The sequence below is a fragment of the Eretmochelys imbricata genome, chromosome 1 (genome assembly GCF_965152235.1).
Source record: "Eretmochelys imbricata isolate rEreImb1 chromosome 1, rEreImb1.hap1, whole genome shotgun sequence".
NCBI lineage: Eukaryota > Metazoa > Chordata > Testudines > Cheloniidae > Eretmochelys > Eretmochelys imbricata.
Genome location: NC_135572.1, coordinates 342,570,102 through 342,593,082, shown reverse-complemented (window position 1 = coordinate 342,593,082; position 22,981 = coordinate 342,570,102). Strand labels below are relative to the sequence as shown.

The window sequence follows — 22,981 nt, the reverse complement described above, 5'->3', positions numbered from 1 at the left end:
ACAGTTGTCACAACAGTTCCTAGAAATAGACAACAATAGCATGAAAGACTTGTATAGTGTTCTATGGGACAAAAGTATTCAATTATCTTTTTGGGGGCGACGGATAGTAATGGAAACCATAAAGTTTCTCAAATACATTTTAAAGGGATATAATTTTTAACACTCTGTAAAAACTCCAAAGTGTTTGCTAAACTTAGACTTTTTTCTTGAAGCTAAAAATCACTTATGTGACAAACAGTACGCAAATCACCAAGAATTGTATAAATTAATCCCATATGACTGGTAAGAAACTAATCCTTATTCTTTTGGGTTCTTTTGTATGGTCACCATTGAACGTGCATGACTCTGGTAGCCACTTGATAGTATTTCTTATTGTTTTGGGGCCCAATTCCCTGATTTAGGGCCCAATACATTGCTCACGTTGAGGTTAGAAGTAAAACTGCAAGTACAACTGTCTGAAAACTGGCTATGTAAAAAGGTCATTGTGGAGTTCTATGAGTATTGTTTTACAATGTGCTACCATAACAAGCTTGCTCAGTTTACAAAATACATTGTTTTTGTTTTTTTTCACCCCTAACTGCTGCCGTACCTAACTCAACCTGGGATCTAAAAATCTAGAGGTTTTTTCCCCTTACTTGTGCATCTTTAGCACTTTAGAAAGATTCTTCAGACTACGCACTGAAGTGTTGGCAGTTACACCTGTGCAATCCTTTTGTCTTAAATTCTGCCCTCAGTAAGAATGATAAAGGCTGAATTTAAATAAAGATATATATTTTAATTGTTAAATGATGATGATCATAGCCCAGTTTGTGGGTTTTCTTGCTGCTGTCTCTGCACTGCATCCTACCAGAGTTGGTGAGATTCCATTCAGATATATTGATGCACTTGATCGTGTCTTGCTTAGCTAAAGAAAAGTTTCCCTAGTTAGTTTTAAACCATCTCGGTGCCCGCAATTAAGGGCACTGATTCTGCTCTCACTTAGAGGCATAGTTATTCTTCAGTGTGTAAATTAGTAGAGTGAGGCTAGGGTGACCAGACAGCAAGTGTGAAAAATCAGGACGGGGTGGGGGGTAATAGGAGCCTATATAAGAAAAAGTCCCAAATACCAGTACTGTCCCTATAAAATTGGGACATCTGGTCACCCTAATTGAGGCCCAAGATGCTCTGTAATGACAAGAGGTTGAACAGCCATCGTAAATGAGCAGAGTGTGCCTATTGTAAGGTATGACACATACAAAAATTTATTTAATCAGTGAGTACTGTATCCTGTGAAATGCTACTTACTTACAAGTTTGTGCATCTCTGGATTTGTATGCAAGTATGTGGGTGTGTTTGTGTGCATGTGAGATCTTGACAGCTTTTCCATAGTTTCAGGAAATAGTTACAGTTATGTAAGCCAATGAATTCAGAAGCTGAAAGATCTGACATTGAGTTATGGATATTAGTAGGAAAAACCTGCAGCTTGTATTTAAACTTCTAGTTTTGGCTTCTAAACATTTCCCCAGAGTTACTTATTCCACATGGTGATGACACTTATTGTGGGACTTATGACCAAAATTTCTGTATTCTTCTTTACTTCAGATAGCTAGCCACCTGCAAAATCTTGATAGACTCAGTTGGCAGGTAGAAGAGGAGGGAGACAGAAAAAACTTTGAGGTCAATGTAGGAAAAAATGTGTGTGTTGAAATATTTTAAAATAATGAAAGACCTGCTGGGAGTGGTGTTGGAAAATGCTTTGTCATTAATAATGACAGTGAGTATATGACTGATATTGAGACTCTGACCCAAACTTTTTTAGGACCTTCATAAAGCTCTGGATTTGGCTGGAGGGGTGGGTTATTATATCTAAACTCAGTGACCTAGCCCTGCAGGGAAAAAATCAGAGTGGAATACAAATAAACACACACACTCCAATTCAGAGAGCTGTGCTGCCAATGATGAGGCCAGTAGACAAATAAGGAAGTATGAGGAATATTGAATTACTGTTGTGCTTGCTCTTTGGTTTTTTTCCTCCAAAACTGGAAGAAGAAAAAAGTAAAAGAAAATGTAATATTTTCAAGCTTTTTAATGGCATTAAAACAATGGCAAGGAGGAAAAAAGTATAAACAAAAAAAACTTGCTAGAATCTCTAAGCTCTCTGAGCACTGTGGATGAAAAGGTTTATTAAAGAGAAATAAAAAGTAGAGGAAAAATGCACATCCTGAACACACACTAATGCAAACCTGGACTCTGCTTACCACCAAAAAGAATTAAATGGTTTGAACCAATTTCTTAAGGCTTTGTGTCTTTAGAGCAGCTTTAGAATCTATGAGAAGGTGTGTTGAAATGTGGTGTCATCTGTTCATGTGCAAGAACAACCAGGCTGGTCCTAAAGTTCAGAAAGTAACTAGCTGTCAACCTGTGTCAAAGGCTTGCAGAGGTGCATCCAAATGTTTCTGTTTTATGCTGACTTTTCACTGAGTGATGATTTCCATTATAGTCAGTGCAGATAGTGATGCCTAAAGTTAAAGTTGCCAAGTACTTCCCATGATTACACGCTGTTTTCAGTTACTTAAAACTTAGCCAAATTTTAGCCCTGCTCGACTTCTCTGTAGCATTCAACACTGTTGACCACAAACTACTGCTCTCTCAGGTGAGGGAAGGGCCAGGGGCCAGGGTAATGCTCTAAATGGTTTAAGCTCTTCCTTGAGGGACACAACCAATGAATAATGATGGGGAAACTGCACCTTCACCACTAGATCCCTCACTTGTGGAGTTCCACAAGGATTAGTTCTTTCTCCAGTCCTTTTCAACATCCACATGCAACCGTGAAATGGTCAAATAACATGAACTCATGTGCCAGCAATATGTGGATGACACATCTGTACCTGTCTTTCACCACATATGACCTCACCACTACCACCAGGCTTGTATAAGATCAGCTTATGGATTAAGCACAGCTGGCTGAAGCTGAACCCAAGAAAGACAGAGGTGATGGTGGGCAGAGGACAACATTTTGATGGTTCATATCCACAATAGGTCAATTCAGAACGTAGTCTAGGAGTGCTCTTGGATTTCTTCTTGCTACTGAGCTCTCACATCGCAACAGCCATGAGTAATACTTTCTATCATCTCTGGTTGGCTAGGAGACTCCATCACATCCTGGAAGATGATGGCCTGATCTCAAGTTATAAATGCCTTCTTCACCTCTTGGTTGGACTACAGCAATGAGATATACCAGAAATTAAGTCTTCAGCACTTAAGACTCCCACTAGTACAGAACACAGAAGCACATCTCTTCAGCAACACTGGATACCATAAGCACATCAAACTTCTTCTGCACTGGATTCCCAAGGAATATCAAATCAAGTTCAAGGGTTCGTCCCTTATCTTCAAGGTGTTTCATGGCATGAGCCCAGGATACCTAAAAGACAATATAAAGCTCCAGGATGAAGAACTTCACTCTCTGGCACAATGGAACTCACAACAATAAGAATTAAGCTCATTTGTGCAGGAGACAGAACTTTCTCAGTCTGGCAATTTGGCCAGGACACGTTGCTGGTGCTAGGGATGTGTCTTGTTTTCTGCAACAGGGTTGCTGGCCCATTAAATGAACATCCAGTCCACATGCTCCCAGTTGGGCCAATTAAGAGGGTGGAGAAACATCTGGGTGGGTTATAGAAGATGAGTCAGGAGACAGACAGGAGAAGGACAGGAGAGCTGCCAAACAGAGAAGATGGTTCCTGGGAGAAGGCTGAAGGCAAAGAGCAACACATGGTGTTTTCTGGCTGGCATCCCCAAGCCAGAGAGCCAGGGCTGAAGGCAGAAGAGGAAGATGCCTGCTAGCTCTAAGCTGGAGAGCCAGAGCTAAGGGCTAGAGAGAGCTGTAGGAAGGGGGAGAAGAGGAAGGGCTTATTTTCTGGCATCCCCTTGCTGGAGAGTGGGGACCACAGGGAATAGTGAGAGGGCCAGGGGAGTGAGGGATGCTTCCCTGACAAGAATGCACCCAGCAGACAGGCTGTGGGAGTTCTCACTGGGAAGAGCAGGGTTGCACCCCAGACGGAAAGTTGTGGGCGACTGCCCTGGCAGAGGGATGGAGAAGACATTTATGGTGAGAACGAAGCTGGGTTTTAAAGACTGCATGCCCTTGCTGGGGAGTGTGTGGATTAAGTTTGGGGACTTTTGGTTACGGAGTGTTTGCACTATGTTGAATACAAAACTAGTAATCTCCTCTTGGGCTTCTGTGGTGCTCTCACCATAGTGTCACAAACACTAATGAATTTTATCTTCTCAGCACTCCTGTGATCTTAGGAGGCATTATTATTCCCAGAACACAAAAGGTGGAACAGAGTCACAGAGACATTAACGACAAAATTGTTTGCTAATTTTAAGTGCCCAACTTGGTATACTTAGGATTCAATTTTACTGAGTCTAGCTCTTTAATATGTTAAAAGCACCATTTCAATCAATTTCAGGTGCTTGGCTATACTTCTGTAAGAGATCTTCTGTTGGGTATCCAGCATCATGTAAGAATTCTGTGGCAGAAGCAGGAATTGAACCTAGTTCTCTAAGGTTGCATTCAAATATCTTAACTATGAGACCATCCCTTCTCCTTCTGTAAGTCCCTGCTGTCTTCACTGCACACTTTCCAACTTCCGCAACAAATGAGGCAGAGGTCATGGAGACGACAACCTCATTCACTACACCAATCCTGATTCCGAGAGCAATGTCCATGCTGTACACTAAATTAGGCAGGGGTCCTGTGGGGGGGGGCGGGAAATAGCATGTTATCCTATTCCATAATGCATATTCACAAGGGGGCCACATTAATGTTGCGCAAGCAACCTTTAATTCTGGTATTTCCTAACTTTTGAGTGCTTGACTTTCTAACCTTAACATTCTTTATTTAATGTATAACTTATTTACCGTGTCCAGTGGATGCTTCTTGACTAGAAGCAACTACTGAGTGACTCTTTGAAGGGATACTTTCAGCCCTAGCATTTTCATAAACAATTTTCATCTTGTATTAGTTGCCCTTTCGAGTTTGGAAGTCCATATTCGGGCTGCATTGACTCAACCCTCATAAGGACTGTTGTGGTGGTAACTTAATGGCTAGTAAAAAAGAACACAGGTCTCACCTGCCTTCTTCCTACTCACACCGCATGAAGATCCTGCTGCATTAATTAAGAAATTTTTTGTGCAATTGAAGCCCACTGACACTGAAGCCAGTGGGAGTTTTGCCACTGACATCAACTGGAGCAGGATCAAGTCCCCAGTTGTTCACATCATTAGTCAACATGACCTGAAGGAACTGTTACTGTAAGGTCCTGTTCCCTATGTTGTAGGATGCTAAGGTAAATCGGGTGAACAGGAACAAACCTTGCTTTATAAGCTTTTAGCTTTGTACAGAGGAGAGTGAATTTCCTCCTTTTACAAGATGAGTGATCCATTCATATGTACACAGCCAACAGGGTAAAATGTTGGCACTTCTGACTCTTTTTTACCCAGAATCGATAACTTTTTAACAATAATCACTGAAAATAAATTTTTCTTTAAAAATGGCATTGCAAAGTTCCATGCTTACTGTCTCTCCAATGAGTTCTGTATTCAGCTTATTCTGTTTGCAAATCATAGAATATCAGGGTTGGAAGGGACCTCAGGAGGTCATCTAGTCCACCCCCCTGCTCAAAGCAGGGCCAATCCCCAACTAAATCATCCCAGCCAGGGCTTTGTCAAGCCTGACCTTAAAAATATCTAAGGAAGGAGATTCCACCACCTCCCTAGGTAACCCATTCCAGTGTTTCACCACTCTCCTAGTGAAAGTTTTCCCTAATATCTAACCTAAACCTTCCCCACTGCAACTTGAGACCATTATTCCTCGTTCTGTCATCTGCTACCACTGAAAACAGTCTAGATACATCCTCTTTGGAACCCCCTTTCAGGTAGTTGAAAGCAGCTATCAACTCTCCCCCCTCCATTCTTCTCTTCTGCAGACTAAATCCAGTTCCCTCAGCCTCTCCTCATAAATCAATGAAAAGACAATAAACTGTTACCCCTCTGTACTCAGCCTGTGCTGTATGAGTCAAGCTGGCATCTTTCCATCATTCACTTACACCTGCAAAACTGAGTTACAATGGCGTAGCTCCATGGTCCTCATTTAAGCCAACAGAGACTGCACTGCAAGGGTTTGCACAGGTGTAACGGATTGGAACGTAGTAAACTGTTCTTCTGATGATGCCCAAGAAGGAATAGAATTAAGCTCACATGCTCATAGCTGTGCTGGCTGTGCAGGAATAAGGGGAGGAAAAAGCAGTAAAAACGTACTACTGTGACCAAAGTCGGCAGATATAATTCTAAATATACGTTAGGAGAAAGCAGATCTGTTGAGTGAGTGAGTGCCATTTTACATCGTTGCAGACAAGAGCCGTGCTTTAATCACCTTTGCACTCACATAACACTTCTCATCTATGGATCTCAAAGTGCTTTGCAAAGTGTTATCACTTGTCATTTCATCTGATGTGGGATCATCACAAATCGATGCAGCTGCTTGAAAAACAAGCAGAACATCAGTAGCTGCATGCTCTGTTACAAGGTCCTGGCTGAGGGTGTTGGTTAGCTAGCATATTATTATTTTTTTTCCTTTCCATGGTCTTCAAAAGATGCTTTCTGACATACAAACTTAAATCAATTCTAAATGAATTTGGGTGGGCAGCACTATCGTGCTTGGAAAAAAATCAGGGATATAACGTGCATAGAATCAATCTGTTTTTCATTCAGGTTCTTTTGCAGAGCTACAACCGGAAAACTAACAGGTTTCTCCCTCATCCTTGAACTAGAGAACTTGGAGTCATATCTGACGAGATGCTGTATTCTCTGGCTTATAATTATCACATATATTATGTCCTGCAGGGCAACTTCCACTCAGTGACATCAGTAGTTTACATAGCAGTTGAACTAAGAATAACCTTGAAGAGCTGACCCACATCAGCCTCATAACAATGTAAACAGCTTGTAGCTCACAACGCTCTTCTCTTTGCATAATTGCAAAAGGGCCTCACTTGGAAGAGGAAAAATGTTGAGTTCACAAGACACTGCCCCATAATTCTTAGAGTTCACAAAGATGAGAGAGAGAGGAAGTGGACTGGATTGTGGAGAAAGTGTTGAATCAGTTAAAAAGCAGGAAGAGAAAATACTAATGGGTTGCTACTCTAAAAGAACAGGGGTTGAGTATGGCAGCATTTTCAGGTGGGGTTTTCGAAAGTGCTTGCCTAACTCTCTGCTCCCAGTGAAGTCAATAGTAAAATTCCTGTTGACTTCAATGGAAACAGAGTGAGGCCAATGCCAAGTGCTTTTGAAAACTCTACCCTTAGTCTTTCACTATGAACTAATTTTAGGACCTGTCCTGATCCTGTTGTCAGTGGGAATAGGACTGGGCCTTAAATCATGTTTTACCTCCTATACCTTCCTCTGAGTCTCTGGTAATCTATATATGGAATAGTTCTTTATACACAGGGCCAGAGGGAAAGAGAGGGGAAAATTATGAAACACATTGAAGGAATTTTTGCCAAAATTTGTGCTGCTGCTAACATACTTGCTCAGAGTAACTTACCTAGATCAATTTTCAGAGTAGCAGCCGTGTTAGTCTGTATTCGCAAAAAGAAAAGGAGGACTTGTGGCATCTTAGACTAACATTTATATGAGCATAAGCTTTCGTGAGCTACAGCTCCCTTCATCGGATGCGTGTCTCTGTGCTATTTACATGTCTTTAAAATGGCACAAGGAGATGCTAGGGTATCCTATTAGCACCTAAGGGTATTTTTGTAGCTTCCTCTAGTGTCCAAGTAGGAAACCCAGGCTTAAAAAGGGACTTGTGTTACACTGTCCAATTTGCAACTGGATTTTGCAAAGATTATCCAGGAGCAAGGGGATAAGTATATGCAGAGGGTGATAGAGAGGATTTTTAGGGTTGAGGAATGTGCATTAGACAAGGCAGGAGTTCTGTGCGTTGGCATGGGTCCCAGCTGTCCTGAAGAAGTATGCACTGCTGCTGCACGTGCTGCCCTGTGACTAGATAAAAGATTTCAATCTCCAGGGTGATCAGATCAGATCATTACAGGGGGAGGCATCGTGGCCTAGTGGGTAGAGTACTAGCCTGGGACTCAGGAGCACCTGAGTTCTGCCACTGGATTTTTGGGTGAGTCTCCACGCCTCCCTCTACTGTAGGGACAGGATTTTATAATTGTACTATAAAAATTGATGTAAGCTTTGAATTAATTCTGCCAGCCACCCTCTTTGAATAACAGCAGGAATGATTGCCTGAGACTGGGATCTTGTTCCCTATATGCATTATAAACTTCCCTCTAGTCATTTCTTTGGTTTAAGGTTTAGTGAGTAAAAGACTGGATCTTGTATTGTCTGTTAATTAGATTAAAGGAATGTTAAAGGCCTGAGCCACAATGTAAACTGTTTTGACCACAATATTTTGTGAAGTTTAATTTACAATGTATTCGGCTGAATATAAAATACTGCTGTCTTCTCTGTGAGATTGTTTGTATGAATGAGGAATGCATGCATCAGGAAAAGATAAGGTGTGAAAGCCATCACAAATGTCCAGATGGTCAGGAAAAATTGAGAGACTGGGAAACACCAGGAGAAAATCAGAAAATGTCCGTTGTATCAGATGCTAAACATGTTAGCAGCATTGATGGCCTCAGAGGTGAGGCAACCACCCCCAAAGGCAAGACAACAAATAGGAGATAACGATGGGAAGCCTGACAATAATCATCAAATGATAACAACGGAAAACCCCAAGATTACCACCACTTAAGGACTAATGATTACAGGATGACATTGCAAAATGCATGGACTCAAATGGGAATTTACAAATATAAATTTCATGGTGTTTTGCCATGAAACTCTGGGTTCAGTCCTGCCAAAACCTCTGAGCATCGGATTGCGACCGACAGAGTCCAGCTCCTCACTCGTGCTCAAACTAACTGGCCATTAGATTGACTGGAGCTACAACAGACTGGTAACTATAAAAACATCAACTGGCAGGACTGTGTGCATGATGTGTGACTGAAAAGCATATGCTAACTGTTGTATTTTCAATAAATATGGCGTATTTGCCTTCTCTCTCATAAAAGATCCCGTGTGCTTTGTATAGCATAACACTACCCCATATGTAGGGTGGGGATAATCATGCTGACTTCCTTTGTAGAATGCGTTGAGATGTTCTGGTGAAAAATGTGTTTCTACATGAGTATTATGCTGACAGCAAAGGTTATACATAAAACATGCAGATGCTGCTTCAGTCCCCCCACCCGCATTATTTGAGCTGTAATATTAGCCTGTAGTTTATATTTAGTTTATCTCTTTATTTATATATTATAACTAAAAAAACTCCCAAACCGATCTGATGTAATCTGGCAGTGCACACAACTGGCCTGTGTAAACGCATGTCCTTATTGTTTCCTTCATCTTCCCTGCCCCATTCCTTCTGATTAGTTGTGTTTTGTGTTGAAGTAGATTGTGAGCTCTTTGAGGCAAGGGCTGTGTCTGGCCACGTGTTCATCATGTAGCACACTGGGGCTCCAACCCTGGTTGGGGGTGCTATCTGTTACTCTACTAGAAATAAATAATGTTTTAAAGAAAAAAATCTACATATACAGTGACATTTGGTTCCAGATATCTTATCAGAATTTCAACTCCATCAATATCAAAATGTAATTGAGAATATAATTTAGTTTTCCATGTCAGAATTTTTATTATGCTAATCTGAGCTATTACCATGCAGATTTTTTTTCATTGCTGAAAATGGTTCTGCTTTTAGGGTGCATTAATTAGCAGCACCATTGAGAAAAACAACTTAACTCTTAACAAGAATAGCCCATTAGAATTAAATGAGTGTCTAACAAGTACATGCAAGTGCTGCAGGAGTAAATAGTTTAAACTCTGTTTTACGCAGTTTATATAGCATAAATGGGAGTTAGTTATGAAAAAATTCACCCACACAAAATATTTTGTAATCTTCTTTCCACAATGAAATACTGTAATGGGATTCACTTTTATTGATGAGATGAAATGTTTGGTAAAATTCTGCCCACATGAGACAAAACAAATCAGTCCCTATTTCTAATCCCCATTAAGAATTTAGTCTGTTTCTAAACTAATTGCCTGCATTGTAAAAAAGTGTCTTAAAATATACAGGATTCTAAATCACTTTACTTATGAGGTTATTATTCTACACACTCTTGAAAGACTCTTATGGCTGAAATGCAGCTATTTTTTATGTCTATCTTAGGTATTTCTATGACCCTCATTACATGAATATCTCACAATTTTTAATGTCATAGCACTGCCCTACCTCTCAGTGGTGCTATTATCCCCATTTTACAGATGGGGAACCGAGGCATAGGGAGGCCAAGTGACTTGCCCAGGCAACATAAGGGAGTGCTTGTGACAGAGCAGGGACTTGAACCTAGGTCTACCCAAGGACTTGAACCTAGGTCTAGCCAAGATCTAGGCCAGATACTTAACCACTGAATGATATTTTTTTCACTGAATGGAATGAAGTGTAGAAGCTGTTTAACAACTTGCAGCAAGACCACAAAATGGTTTAGGACAGGAAACAAAGATGATCATACATAGGATATTCAATATATTTTTCCTGTTTTATTTTATTTTTAGACAAGTAATGGCTCCGTTTTGGAGTAAATATTGTTTAGCAGTGTTTTGAACAGGTTTCTCTGAACTATATGTAAAATAAATATTGCCCCCCATCTGTGCTTTATAATAACCTGTTCTCAGATTTTTATGTGGTTTTGTTGGTTTTAACCTCAAACTAGAAACCGTGACCTAACTACATTCTGTTGGAACTGCCTAGGCAGAATATAATTACCTAAACGCTAATGTGGTCAGGACACCTTATTCACGTAGTTACTATCAGTAGCCAGGACTCACATTTGTATCTCGTGTGACAGCATGAGGGGGCTTTCTCTCAGTACTGATTCTAAGGGAAGAATGTCGGCTATAGAACTGCCAGCACAACTTTCGGCAGCAAACTGGGGCCTGGATGGATACCTGCTGTGACTTGTCATGGCCTTATTGAAGTCAAGCTGAGGATCTGACCCTTGATTTTTAATTTTCCATTGCTGTCACATTCAAGTCTTGACCAGGCCCAACCCAATTTAGGGGGTGAGACCTGATGAGCTCATAGCATGGGTGTAAAATTAACACCTTTTATACTTTATACTGACTCAGAGACCATTAGAAAATTAAACAGTACTACATCTGAGAAAACCCCACTAGTTCTTACTTTCCTCTTATGCTAATAAGAAAATTACCATTTTTTTTTCACAGTCATAGGAATAATAAGGCACCTATTTGGTTTCTTTTGTCAATGAAACATTCTTACAAAGAAGGTACTGAAAGTAGTTTAAAGACAACTAAGCCAATAAATGTGTTTGTGTTAACTCTCCTAACTCTGTCAATTCACCTATTTCAGAAAAAGTTTGTGCTGTTCTACTACTCTCCCAAGCCCGTTAAAATTGATTTTAATGTGCTTTATGGTCCATAGTCATTTAACACTTTTATCATAGCAGAGTTGTTCACGCCACACTAGGTTAGGGTCTCCCATTGTTTCACTTATAAACCCCTGTCTACTTGGTTATCAAAAATTGCTCTCATCAGAGACTTGGCAAATAAGTTTCAAACTGGGGAGAAACTTTTAAGGGTGGAGATACTATTTTTTAAAAAACACTTTATAAACTGGAACCTCTGTATTCAACAGATCTGTTCCCTGTGGGCCAAATTCTGGCACCAAACACATGGTCCAAGAAGTGGGTCAGACAAGCATGAATCACACTAAGAACCACATGTATCAGCACCTACCAGTAGTATCACGCATTCTACTGGAGCCAGATTGTGAATACCTTACCCAGTTCTTCATCAGTCTTTATTTAAGCAAATTCCTATTCAAGACAAGGGTTGAATCCCAAGCCTCATTACAATCAATGGTAAAACTCCCAGTGGGGAGTGGAGGTAAGGAGCAAAAACTGGGTAAGGTTTCGGAATTTGCCCTCTGGTGAACAGGCTATGGAAGGAATAGAAGACGTTCTCTCCTATAGCCTCTTCACCATATGGAAATTTAGGTCATTGGATCTGGTCCGTGCATAGAACTATTGGCCATTCCCTCAGCCTGTCATCAACTCTGTGTCTGCAGAGAGAACCACCATGAGCTTGGGTCCACATGGTATGAGCAGTCTCTTGATTGACATCTCCACTCACCTTCCTCCCTGCGCATCACTTTTGCTCCTTTCTCAAATGCTCTCTGAGAAGGAGCAGGGCAGCTTTTTCACCTGTATGTTAGAGCCATGCATGTGCTTTCCAGGCAAAACCAGTTGTTTACTCACGTTAGGTCCTCAAAGCCAGTACAGCTCAGGAAAAATGAGCTGGGTTCTAGTCTGCCTTGTGTACCTTCAGCTATGTCCAGATTGCAGGATCTTTTTTTTTTATGGTGATGATGTAAGTGGCAGGATGAACCTAGCTTGAACCTGAAGAGCTCGCAGTGAGAAAAATCATCATTCAACTTGTAAATGGAGCAAACTGTGCTATAAAAGTCATTGCAGAAGAATAGTGAAGGTCAAAGTAGCCATTTTTAGTCATGTTTCTGACTTAAAACTCACTGCAAACAAGCAAAATCTGACCAGTTTTGAAGGTAGATAGGATTGTTTTCCAAAAGTAAAGTCCTTTCTGAGTAACTCAAAAGCAAAATACATTTTAAAGTAAAAAGCTGGTGCTATTTTGGAGACAAGTGTAATGACAGTTATTTTGTTTTAAAATGAGGCATAGTACCACAGATAATTGTATGTATGACTCTCTGGGAAAGTAAAGCTCTATTTGCTGTACGTGGTAAGTATGACTGTTACATTTTTAACACCTGGATTTGCCTGAAATGTGCAACATGAACATCTGAACTGTAAAGAGCTACTTGCCTGCTGAGCCACTGACTATGACTGTGACCAAATGCTGAATCTGCTGCACGGTGGGCTGTATTAATGGAAGTTAATATGTCTCCCAGAATGGCTGTGCTCATGTTGATGCAATAAGCTTTCTGCTGAACCCATTCTGTTGCCAATTTAAAATTTTGTATGCGCTGGCTAGTCCTAGTCTCTTTAGGCCAGTCCTTACCTTTTACTCAGTGTGGTAGCTATGTGCTTTGTAGCATAGCCTGCCTTCTGGTAGCTGAGCATCCCTCAGAGAATGTAGTCTGGTTTGAACTTGAGATCTTTGGATCATGCACTCAAATAAATATGGTAAAGAAATTCATGGAAGAGGGATGGCAGGCCAGAGTGCTGGGGACAGATGTGGAAGTGGGGAAGAGAGGTTCAGAGTAAACCCATTTAACACAGACCATTCAAATAAGACAGCCAAAGAGAACTTTGCCAGTCTTTCCACCCACAAAATGCCTCCTTTGTGTTCATTGTACTTCTGATTAGTGCGTATTTGCATGCACTATTTACCTTGTGCTCATGATACTTTTAAAATCCTCCACACCAGACATGAGAAATTTGGAGGTAAGGGAACAGGATCTTAAGATGAAAGTTCATTCATAGAATCCTAGAATATCAGGGTTGGAAGGGACCTCAGGAGGTCATCTAGTCCAACCCCCTGCTCAAAGCAGGACCGATCCCCGACTAAATGATCCCAGCCAGAGCTTTCTTGACTCTCGCTTTAATATTGTGGGTCCAATTCTATAATTTCATTGGTCCAGACAAAATGAACTACTGCTACTGACCTACAGAGCCTCTGAGCGCTCCAGGCTAGGAGGACATTTCTAATTCAGCTCATGTCAAAGTCCATTTTTAGGACCTGAACAACTGTAGACCTAGGAGTCCCCTAGTTCATGTCCCTTTTGTCTCCAATTTGTAGGACAATCCCTAGCTGAACTGTGTGGCATGTTGCTTCCATTTTTATTGGTTGGTAGATATGTGGGGAACAGATCGGGGAGGGGATTTGTGGCCGAATAGATTAAGGATTTGCCTCCTTCACAATTTTAAGATTGATGGGAGATTCCTGAAGTTTAAATCCTGATAATGAGTGTGGAAGATAGCACAAGTCCTTCTACAGCTGCCCTTTCAGTGAATAGTCCTGCCAATCCCACAGGTGAAAACTGTAATCCAGATTTTAGGAACAATTTGAGGATTCAGTGAGGAGCATATTAAGTGTCCCAACATCCCAATATAGAGGATGTGTTCTTCTTTAGATGCCTGAACCTCAGTCACTGAGGGAAAACTTTTAAAAGATAGGGCAGAAGGCTACATTTATTGGCTTCTCCCAGGCTGGCAACTCCTTTTTGTGAGGATTCAGGAGAGGGAGAGGAAGAGGAGAGTCCATTAGGCTAAAGATTCAGCACCTTTCCTCCACACCGCTAGACAAGATATTAGAGAGTAGGGCTTTTCAGCTACTCCCCTATGACTAGGTTCACTTAAAATGGCAATTGAGAGGAGGAGAAATGGACTCCAGTGAAACAGTACAGACTGTCTACCTGAGGCTTGCAGGAAAGTTACAGCAGGAAGCTGTGGGAGGTGGATGGAGGAGAGGCAGGATGTGCAGTTCTGAGAACTGGGAATTGTGGAACAAATGTGATGGGAAGCTAATTTGCATGAGCTCTCCCAAAGAGAGCTTTGTTTCAAGGATGGGGTTTCTTTTCTTCCATTCCACACTGACCTGCCATGTGAATAGAGTGGTGGGATGTGGCTTGTACCCACTGGTGGTATTCCAGGGCTGGCATGGCTGTAAATAATTTGTGCTGGATTAAACTTTCCGTGTGTAACCTTTAATGGCCATAGTTCCATTTAAAAAAAATCTGTGAATTGAACTGCCTTGGTAACAAAGATGACTTTGCTTTATTTGGCAGTAACGCAAGAAAGATAAGCTGCTCTCGGAAAAAGGGAACCTGTGTAAATCCACAGCCTGAGGTCTTCTTCATAATAACAAATATTTCGGATACGTTTTCATTTGTGCTGTCTAAAGCTAACTATTTAGTTTGGCTACGTGGAGTTTGTGAACCAGGCCTTATGCATTTTTCACCAATAACATGAAGTCACAAAGCAGCATTTAATCATCTCTGGAATAATAATACTTTAACTGTTATTTGTGCAGCTGTTTCTCTAGTCAAATTTGTTTGGAAATGAAATGCTCTGTACACCGCACCTATCTCATTCATTCTGCAGCTCTTGCTACTCTTGGACATTTAAAATAGCAGCTTAGTCAAGACTCCAGGAGCTAACACCACAGTTACTGAGAAAAATGCCACCGGATATTAAAAAAAAAAAGTATATTCAAATGTGTACACATACACACATGTGCTTTTAAGGCAGGCTCGTCAGTTGCTGTAAATGGGCCCAGCTCTTTAGAAATGAGTGGAGCTGTGCCCATTCATGCCAGCTGATGACCTGGCCCATAATTTAGAAAAATGGCTCCATTAGGTCATCGAAATGAGAGTGGCTCCAGCTAGCAGCGTCTTGAACGCTGTGATGGAGCACTGGTCCAAGAATAAGGGCCCAGTCGTGCACAGCTGAAGTCAATAGGACTATCTGCACAACTGCAGTCGGGGGTGGGGTTACACATTAAAGTCCCTGGTAAACAGTGCAAACGGTGGCATGTTCATTCATAATACAATATATTTTTATTACAGCACTGCTGTACTGTAGAGTAACAGTCGTACTGGCATAGCCAGTCAGATCTACTGAGATGCTTTTCTTCATTAATAAAAATGATGGCATGACTGTAATTTCCACCACTTAATGGGCAAACATTAATGTAGATGAGGAACTAGCTGCATGCCGATTTAATGACCCAACCGGAGTCTCTGAGGAAGTGATAAAAACTTTAATCTTTAATAAAACAGAAAGCATACCTCTTAAAGTGAATATTCACCGTACATTAATAAATGACCATATGTATAATTAACTCTGTTCCTGCGCAATATGAGAACACAGTTTAACTGTTGGAATCAGTCAGCCACTAACTGATCAAGGTGCAGTGCTGCAAATCTACACATTTCTCCGAGAAGCAATAAATTCTCCTGGATGGCAGTGGACAGGGCTGTTTTTCATGATAACTTTGATCATTTTAATATCCTTGATCACCTTTAATAGATTTACCCAAAAGGGGTAGGGGGAAACCCATAAGTTTGGCTTCTTTTTAATGTGAGTGGTTGTAATGATTAATTTGGAAGTAATTTAATGAGTTCTCTGCTAATGTTGCTTTGCAAGATTTTAATGGGTCACATCTCAGTTTTAATCCTATCAGTGGCAATAGGCAGAATCTAATTTCCAAGCTTTTTTTCAGAAATACATTAGTTAAAAGTAAAAACACTGCCAGCTGGATCCTTCACTGCTTTGCACCTTGTGTTGGCATTGACCCCTGCATAAAGTCAGTGTGAAATGCGGCTGTTCCATTTGATAGCATTTTTCACCCTCTGCGCAGGATAAATTACTGCGCAAGACAATGGAAAATCCGTCCAAATTCTCCAGGCTCCCAGTCAAGTGTTCCAGTCATGAGACAACCCTTTCACTTCCCCTTAATAGCTGCCTGAGATGATTACTTAAGTTTTCTTGACAGTATTTGCTCATGAAGAAGGAATGACGTATTATCCTTTTGGGATGCTCATTGCAGAGAGATTTCCTTCCAATTAAGCAAATGAAAAAGGAAACCAGTGCCTCATTCTTCCCCTCTCAGATATGTTGGATTCCATTGCTATATATCTTAGCATGTTGACTGATTTTATGAGCTATGGCAATCAGAGCCAGGTGGGAGAGGACAGTAGCTGTCTATCGCTGGATACCCAGATTCAAATCCTGGTTTACTAGGATGCAGATAAAAATGAGGTCAGTGGTCTCATTTAGACACATCACACAATCTATCATTTTGAGTTTGTGCTCATGAGACTTGGGACTAAAAAAAAGAGGGGGCAACTGTTAAAATGTACCAGCCTACAGTCGTTCATTAAAATCTCCTGTTTCTTTAAAATTAATTCCAGCAAATTATCCATGGCTGATCTATGTAGCTGTGTGTTCCCATTGCTGTTACTCTCATCTCTCCTCCTTGAGCCCATCCATTGTCTGCTACACCCAACTCTTATGCATTGTTTTAATCCAGATTGCAAAGTCATTAGGGCAGGGATTTACATGTAGTATGGGCCAGACACCCTGGTCTCTGCTTTTATCCCAGAATGGTGTAGAGCTGATGGGGCGGGGAGGGGGAGGGCAGGAGGGAGGAGTGACTGGAGCATGATGCTCTCCAGCAATGCTCAGCTGCTGAACAGGGCCTTAGGGACCGCTGCTAGTTCAAGTTAGAGTAGCCTGAGGGAGTATTAAGTGGCTGTAACCCATTACTCTGTTGTGCACAGCTGCAGGTAATCTTATCCTATGTATTTTCACAGCATCCCATTCTTGACTGGGACCTCTGGGCACTACAGTAATACAAATAATATTAACAACAACTTTGGAAAGAATCTTGAACAACTTTTAATTCCCAGTGGACAGATGTCCACATCACACACAAATAAAAAAAAAAGAAAAAACGCACCATAAGTGGCACTGATTGGCTGCCTCCACAGAGAGGCCAACAAATGAATGGATCATGGAGAATAAATCATCCCCTCAACCTCCATTGGCAGATTAGTATGGGTAAGCTAACTATGTGTGCTGTACCTGCTCAGTGGATAAATGGAGATATTCAGGCTACGCTGCCTTGTCTCCACTGGAAAATTTGGTACCCAGTTTCCAACAACTGCATTTTAGCCTGAGGAGCAGTCTGGACAGGGCTCAGGTGTTCATAGCATCATGCCATGAAAACCTGTGCAGCCCTAGCTCCCTTCTTGTGCTCTTGGTCTGACTAAGAGACAGCCCTTGTAAAATACTATTTATTTGCTAAACACCGGCAACATCCTTGGCTCTAAAAGATGCATGCAAAGACAGCTCTTTCCCGAAACAGCTTAGGCAGAACAATTGAATTAATATCCTATTTAAATTAAGACTTTTCCAAATAGCACCAGATAAATCTCACCTAAGGGAACAGAAGCTTCAGTACAGGGCAATTTGTCTGCAGCTTGTGCTGTAACAACATTCAATAATGAGCCAGACAATAATACCTGGACTTCATACATAACGATGACAAAGAGCCAGCTTATAACTATTGAAACAATATCCTCATTAGCAGATGAATAATGATTAAATTTTTTTTTCTTCCCCAATACTGTTTTCCCAAGAAACTGGCTTAATCCTTGAGCAGTCTATAGTGTCTGCCATATCTCTGTTTGCGTGCAAGAGTCCTCTGGGGTATTCCGTTTATTTTGTTGAATGGGGAGTTCCTGTTCATGAAAGCCCAATAACATTTTTCTTCATGTGCTGGGCATATAAATCATGCTGGTTAGATAAAGGAGTGGGAGTAAGTCCACCTACCTTGAGAAGGAAGGAACCTTGATATTGTTCTGTTGATCCCTGGATTCATCTGTCTCTCCCAAAAGATGTGTGTGGTTCGGTTTAGGGAACCAGGCCATGCATGATTTCTGCATGTTTAAGTGTGTTCTCCCCAAATTAGTGCTCTCTTCCACAGCGTGAAGGGAAAACTGATCTAGCACTGCCGCATGCTGGACATGTAGTAAAAAGAAATCAAACTGGAAGAGGTGGGGCTATCTTAATGATCTGTGTTAGAATTAGAGGATGTGCTAAGAACAGAGGTGTTTATGGGGACTGTCAGGCAGAAGAATATCAGTAGATGGATTGGTTGGTCAACTTTAGCCCTGGTTTATGCTTGCTTTCCCGGTAAGAACCCTGAAAGAGGGCCCCTAGGCAGAAAGTCCTCCAGAGCTTTGTTGGGCTGGTTTCAGTCATAGTCTTTGCGCTCTTCTGTGTGCAAGTGTAATTCACTGATTGGCATATGTTACATGTCCCCTTCTGTCACGGATCCACAGAGTCAGATAAAGCCCGTGCTACTGAAGGGGTCTCTGGAATTCAAGCAGTGGAGACTCATGCTTTTAGCTTTGGAGGTTCCCCTGTTCAGTCTCCAGTGTTGGCCAAAGTGGATGTCTCACAAAAGCAACAGCTCAATTCAAGTATGTGCACTTGTTGCTCAGGTTAGACAACGCGAATAGAGGGGCCTAGCAATGGCCCACTTCCTCTGCTGATAGATCAGCAATGTGGGGCAAGCACACGCTGCCTCCTTTTCATGCGGGTACACTGGCTGTGCTCCTCCAAGGCTCCTGGAGGTAGGTAGCTAAATACCTTGAGGACCTGGGCCATTGTGCCTGGCTCAGGCACCATGCAAGCTTCCTTTAGCATTGGCTGGGCTGGTTTGTCTCCATACTGCCCCCTACTGCAAGACTGCGCCATAGTGCCATACCTGAGTCTCATATGTGTTGCTTAGATTATTTCAAATGTTAATACTATGCTCCTGTACATCCCCAACCACCCGTATGGGTAGACAAGTGGCGAACTGAGACTTTTTATGCTGTGCAGTGTTGTTGTAGCCATGTCAGTCCCAGGATATTAGAGACCAGATGGGTGAGGTAATAGCTTTTATTGGACCACCTTCTGTTAGTGAGAGAGACAGCTGTCAAGCTACACAGAGCTCTTCCTCAAGCCTGGGAAAGGTACTTAGTCTCTGTCTACACTTACAACGCAGCTGCAGCGCATTTGGTGAAGGCGCTCTATGCTGACAGGAGAGAGCTCTCTCGTCAGCGTAATAAAGCCACCTCCGCGAGCAGCAGAAGCTATGTTGGCGGGACAAACTCTCCTGCTGACATAGCGCCGTGCATACGAGCGCTTATGTTGGTGTAACTTGTGTCACTCGGGGTGGAATATTCACACCCTTGAGCGAGATAAGTTTTCCCAACATAGGCAGTAGTGTAGACATAGCCTAAGAGTCACAGCTAAATACAAGACGGAACAGATAGTTTAGCATAAGTAGTTAGCAGATATTCAAAGGTACCATTCAAGGTGAAGTGGCCCATTAGCCCCCCTGTAGTCATAGGACAAAAAGGGGGCTTAGTGAGGCTATGTCTACACAACAGCCTATATCGGCAAAACATACTCACTCAGGCGTGTGAATATTCCACCCCCCTGAGCGACATAAGTTACTCTGACAGAAGCGCTCGTATACACAGCGCTGTGTCTTCCGCGGTTCGTGGAGATTGTGCCGATGGGAGAGCTCTGCAGACGCTATATCAGTACAGCTGCGCTGCTGCTGTGCTGCACACACAGACGTGGCCTGAGTTACAGATTGTTGTAATAAGCCACAAATCCAGGGTCTTTATTAAGACCATGATTTTTAGTGTCTAGCTTACGGATTTAAGCTCCCAGGCTCAAAGGACAGCTGCACAACATCTTCAAAGGACAAGCCTGGGAGATTAAATTCATAACTTTACGAGACACTAAAAATCATGGTTTTAATAAAGATACTGGATTCATGGCTTATTACAACAATCTGTAACCCACTAGCCCCCCTTTTTGTCCTATGACTACAGGGGTGTTAATTGGCCCACTTCACCTTGAATGGTCCCTTACGAGATGTGCTAACTACTTATGCTAACCTATCTGTTTGAGCTTTTATCTAGCTGTGATCCTCTCCTTTCCCAGACCTCAGGAAGGGCTCTGTGTAACTCGAAAGTTTGTCTCTCTCACCAACAGAAGTTGGTCAATAAAAGATATTCCCTCACCCACGTTGTCTCACTTTTTATGCTAACCTCTATCAATTTTATTATTACCTCAATCTCTCAGATCCTTCCTTTCCTAACTTATCTCTTTGGTTCACCTGTTACATTGTGTCTGATATTTCTCTGGGTCAGTGACTGTCTTTATTGTTACATTGTTTGTGTAGAGCTGAGCACATTGGGGTCCTCATCCTTGAGTGGTGTGAATAATCATAATGGTAATTAAAATACAGAATAATGTTAATAATATGGCCAGATTTTATAGCAGCAAGAAGAAGATGTAGCAAATTTCTTCCAAAGTTTTGCCTTTTCCCTGTTTCCAATTTCTTCCAAAAGTCTGATTCCTCAGAGACTTTTTAAAATATTTATTAACAAATTTTTACACATTAAAAATCAGTTGTGAAAGTAAATATAACCCAACTGAAAGCCAAAAAAATCATGTTTGAGAATAACAAAAACTGTATTTTGACTCCAGAAAGATATGCTGTCCGCTGCAGTTATCTCACCGGCAACCTCCATGGTGGTTGCATATATTTATAACAGACACCAATGAGTCATATGTAAACATTTTGATTATAAAGATTTTCTTCATTTTCCCACAGACTTGCTGCTTTCAAACAGCTGTATCCCATTCCTGGGCTCAGCGGAGGGGTTTGATTTTCGGACCCTGCTGCTAGATGAGGAGAGAGGCTGGCTGCTAATCGGAGCTAAAGACCACATCTTTCTGCTCAGCTTGGTTGATTTAAACAAAAATGTAAAAAAGGTCAGTTTGTTTTCTACACAGTTCATCTGATAAGTTTGTTTTCAGCCCCTTTCCCGGTCCTGTGTTTTTGTTTTTTTCTGTCTTGCTGGCTAAATGGCAAATGCGCTACGTGATGCGTCCTCGTAACCGGACTTAATAATCTCACCTCCCATTGTTACATGGTTTGCTTTTAATCAACGGTGGTTGTCAGTGTGTGTGACCCCTTGTAGCAATAAAGAAATGTATTAGGTCGGATACCTATAGAGGCTGTGCACTTCATGAAACCAAAATATCAACAAATGGCAAGGACACCTCTCAAAGTATTTGTTTCTTCTTTAGCCTAATGGAGACATTTGCATGACAAAAATTTAAAAAACAAACAAACAGTGAGGTCATTTCTGTCCTTGCTTACTGATTTCATTGGGGTTACGGGTCTAACTAAGCATACAATATGTCCCATTAGTATGTTAGTCTGCTGTGTTTTAAATGGCACTCAACATTTTGAAGAAAATTTAAATATTCTTAACTGTACTAATAGTGAGAATTATTTGGGTTACAAGGGACCTCTGTTGGGTGCTACCATACATAGCCCATGCCTCTACCCTGGGTAAAATTAATTTTGTTACTTCTAGACCAGTGATTCCCAAACTTGTTCTGCCGCTTGTGCAAGGAAAGCCCCTGGTGGGCCGGGGCAGTTTGTTTACCTGCCGTGTCCGCAGGTTCGGCTGATCGCGGCTCCCAGTGGCTGCGGTTTGCTGCTCCAGGCCAATGGGAGCTGCGGGAAGCGGTGCGGGCCGAGGGACGTACTGGCCGCCTCTTCCAGCAGCTCCCATTAGCCTGGAGCAGCGAACCGTGGCCACTGGGAGCTGCGATCAACCGAACCTGCAGACGCAGCAGGTAAACAAATCGGCCCGACCCGGCCCAGTAGGTGCTTTCCTTGCATAAGCGGTGGAACAGTTTGGGAACCACTGTTCTAGACCATATCTAAGAGAAGGGTGTCAGTTTAACCTTCAATATTTCCAGTGGGGATGATGATTTGATGCTTTTTGCACATACCTTTGGCTCCTAGTGTATAAAAACCAAGTACTAGCACAAAAACTCTAACTAAAACTGCTTTTTGATGATCACATATATGTTTCTGATTGAAGAAAGTTAGATCCTCAGCTGTGTTTTATATTTTCTTTATATACAACAGGAGGCTTTAAAAGGTAAATTCTGCTGTGGGCTATACCAGTATAACTCAGGTTGGGCCCATCTGTCTGAAGGGAAGACATGAGAGCACCGTAGAAAAGAGTTTCTAATATCAAACTTCACAATCTGAATAGCTATTACTTATTCTTTTATTCCTATTTCTTTGTATGCTTTTCCGAATGATCATTTTCAATCATAGAGCTCAATAGTATAGTCAGAATTGTGACAATGTACAAATGGCACCCACCCATCTCTTAGGCATAGTTATGGATAACAGAATTATTCCTGCTGCAGTTATTCCTACCATACACTTTCTTATCCCAGTTTTTGGCAACTGGGCAGTGGAAGAA

At 41.6% G+C, this 22,981-nt stretch overlaps 1 protein-coding gene across 6 annotated transcripts in view; it reads left to right on the top strand.

Moving 5' to 3' along the window:
- Positions 1-22,981, top strand: part of SEMA3D (semaphorin 3D) — a 183,192-nt gene that overhangs the window by 66,790 nt on the left and 93,421 nt on the right. For all 6 annotated transcript variants that reach the window (XM_077836139.1, XM_077836164.1, XM_077836155.1 and 3 more), the window contains one exon: positions 21,301-21,461. In XM_077836139.1, the coding sequence (XP_077692265.1) occupies positions 21,301-21,461 (161 nt within the window). The remainder of the gene's footprint in view (positions 1-21,300; positions 21,462-22,981) is intronic.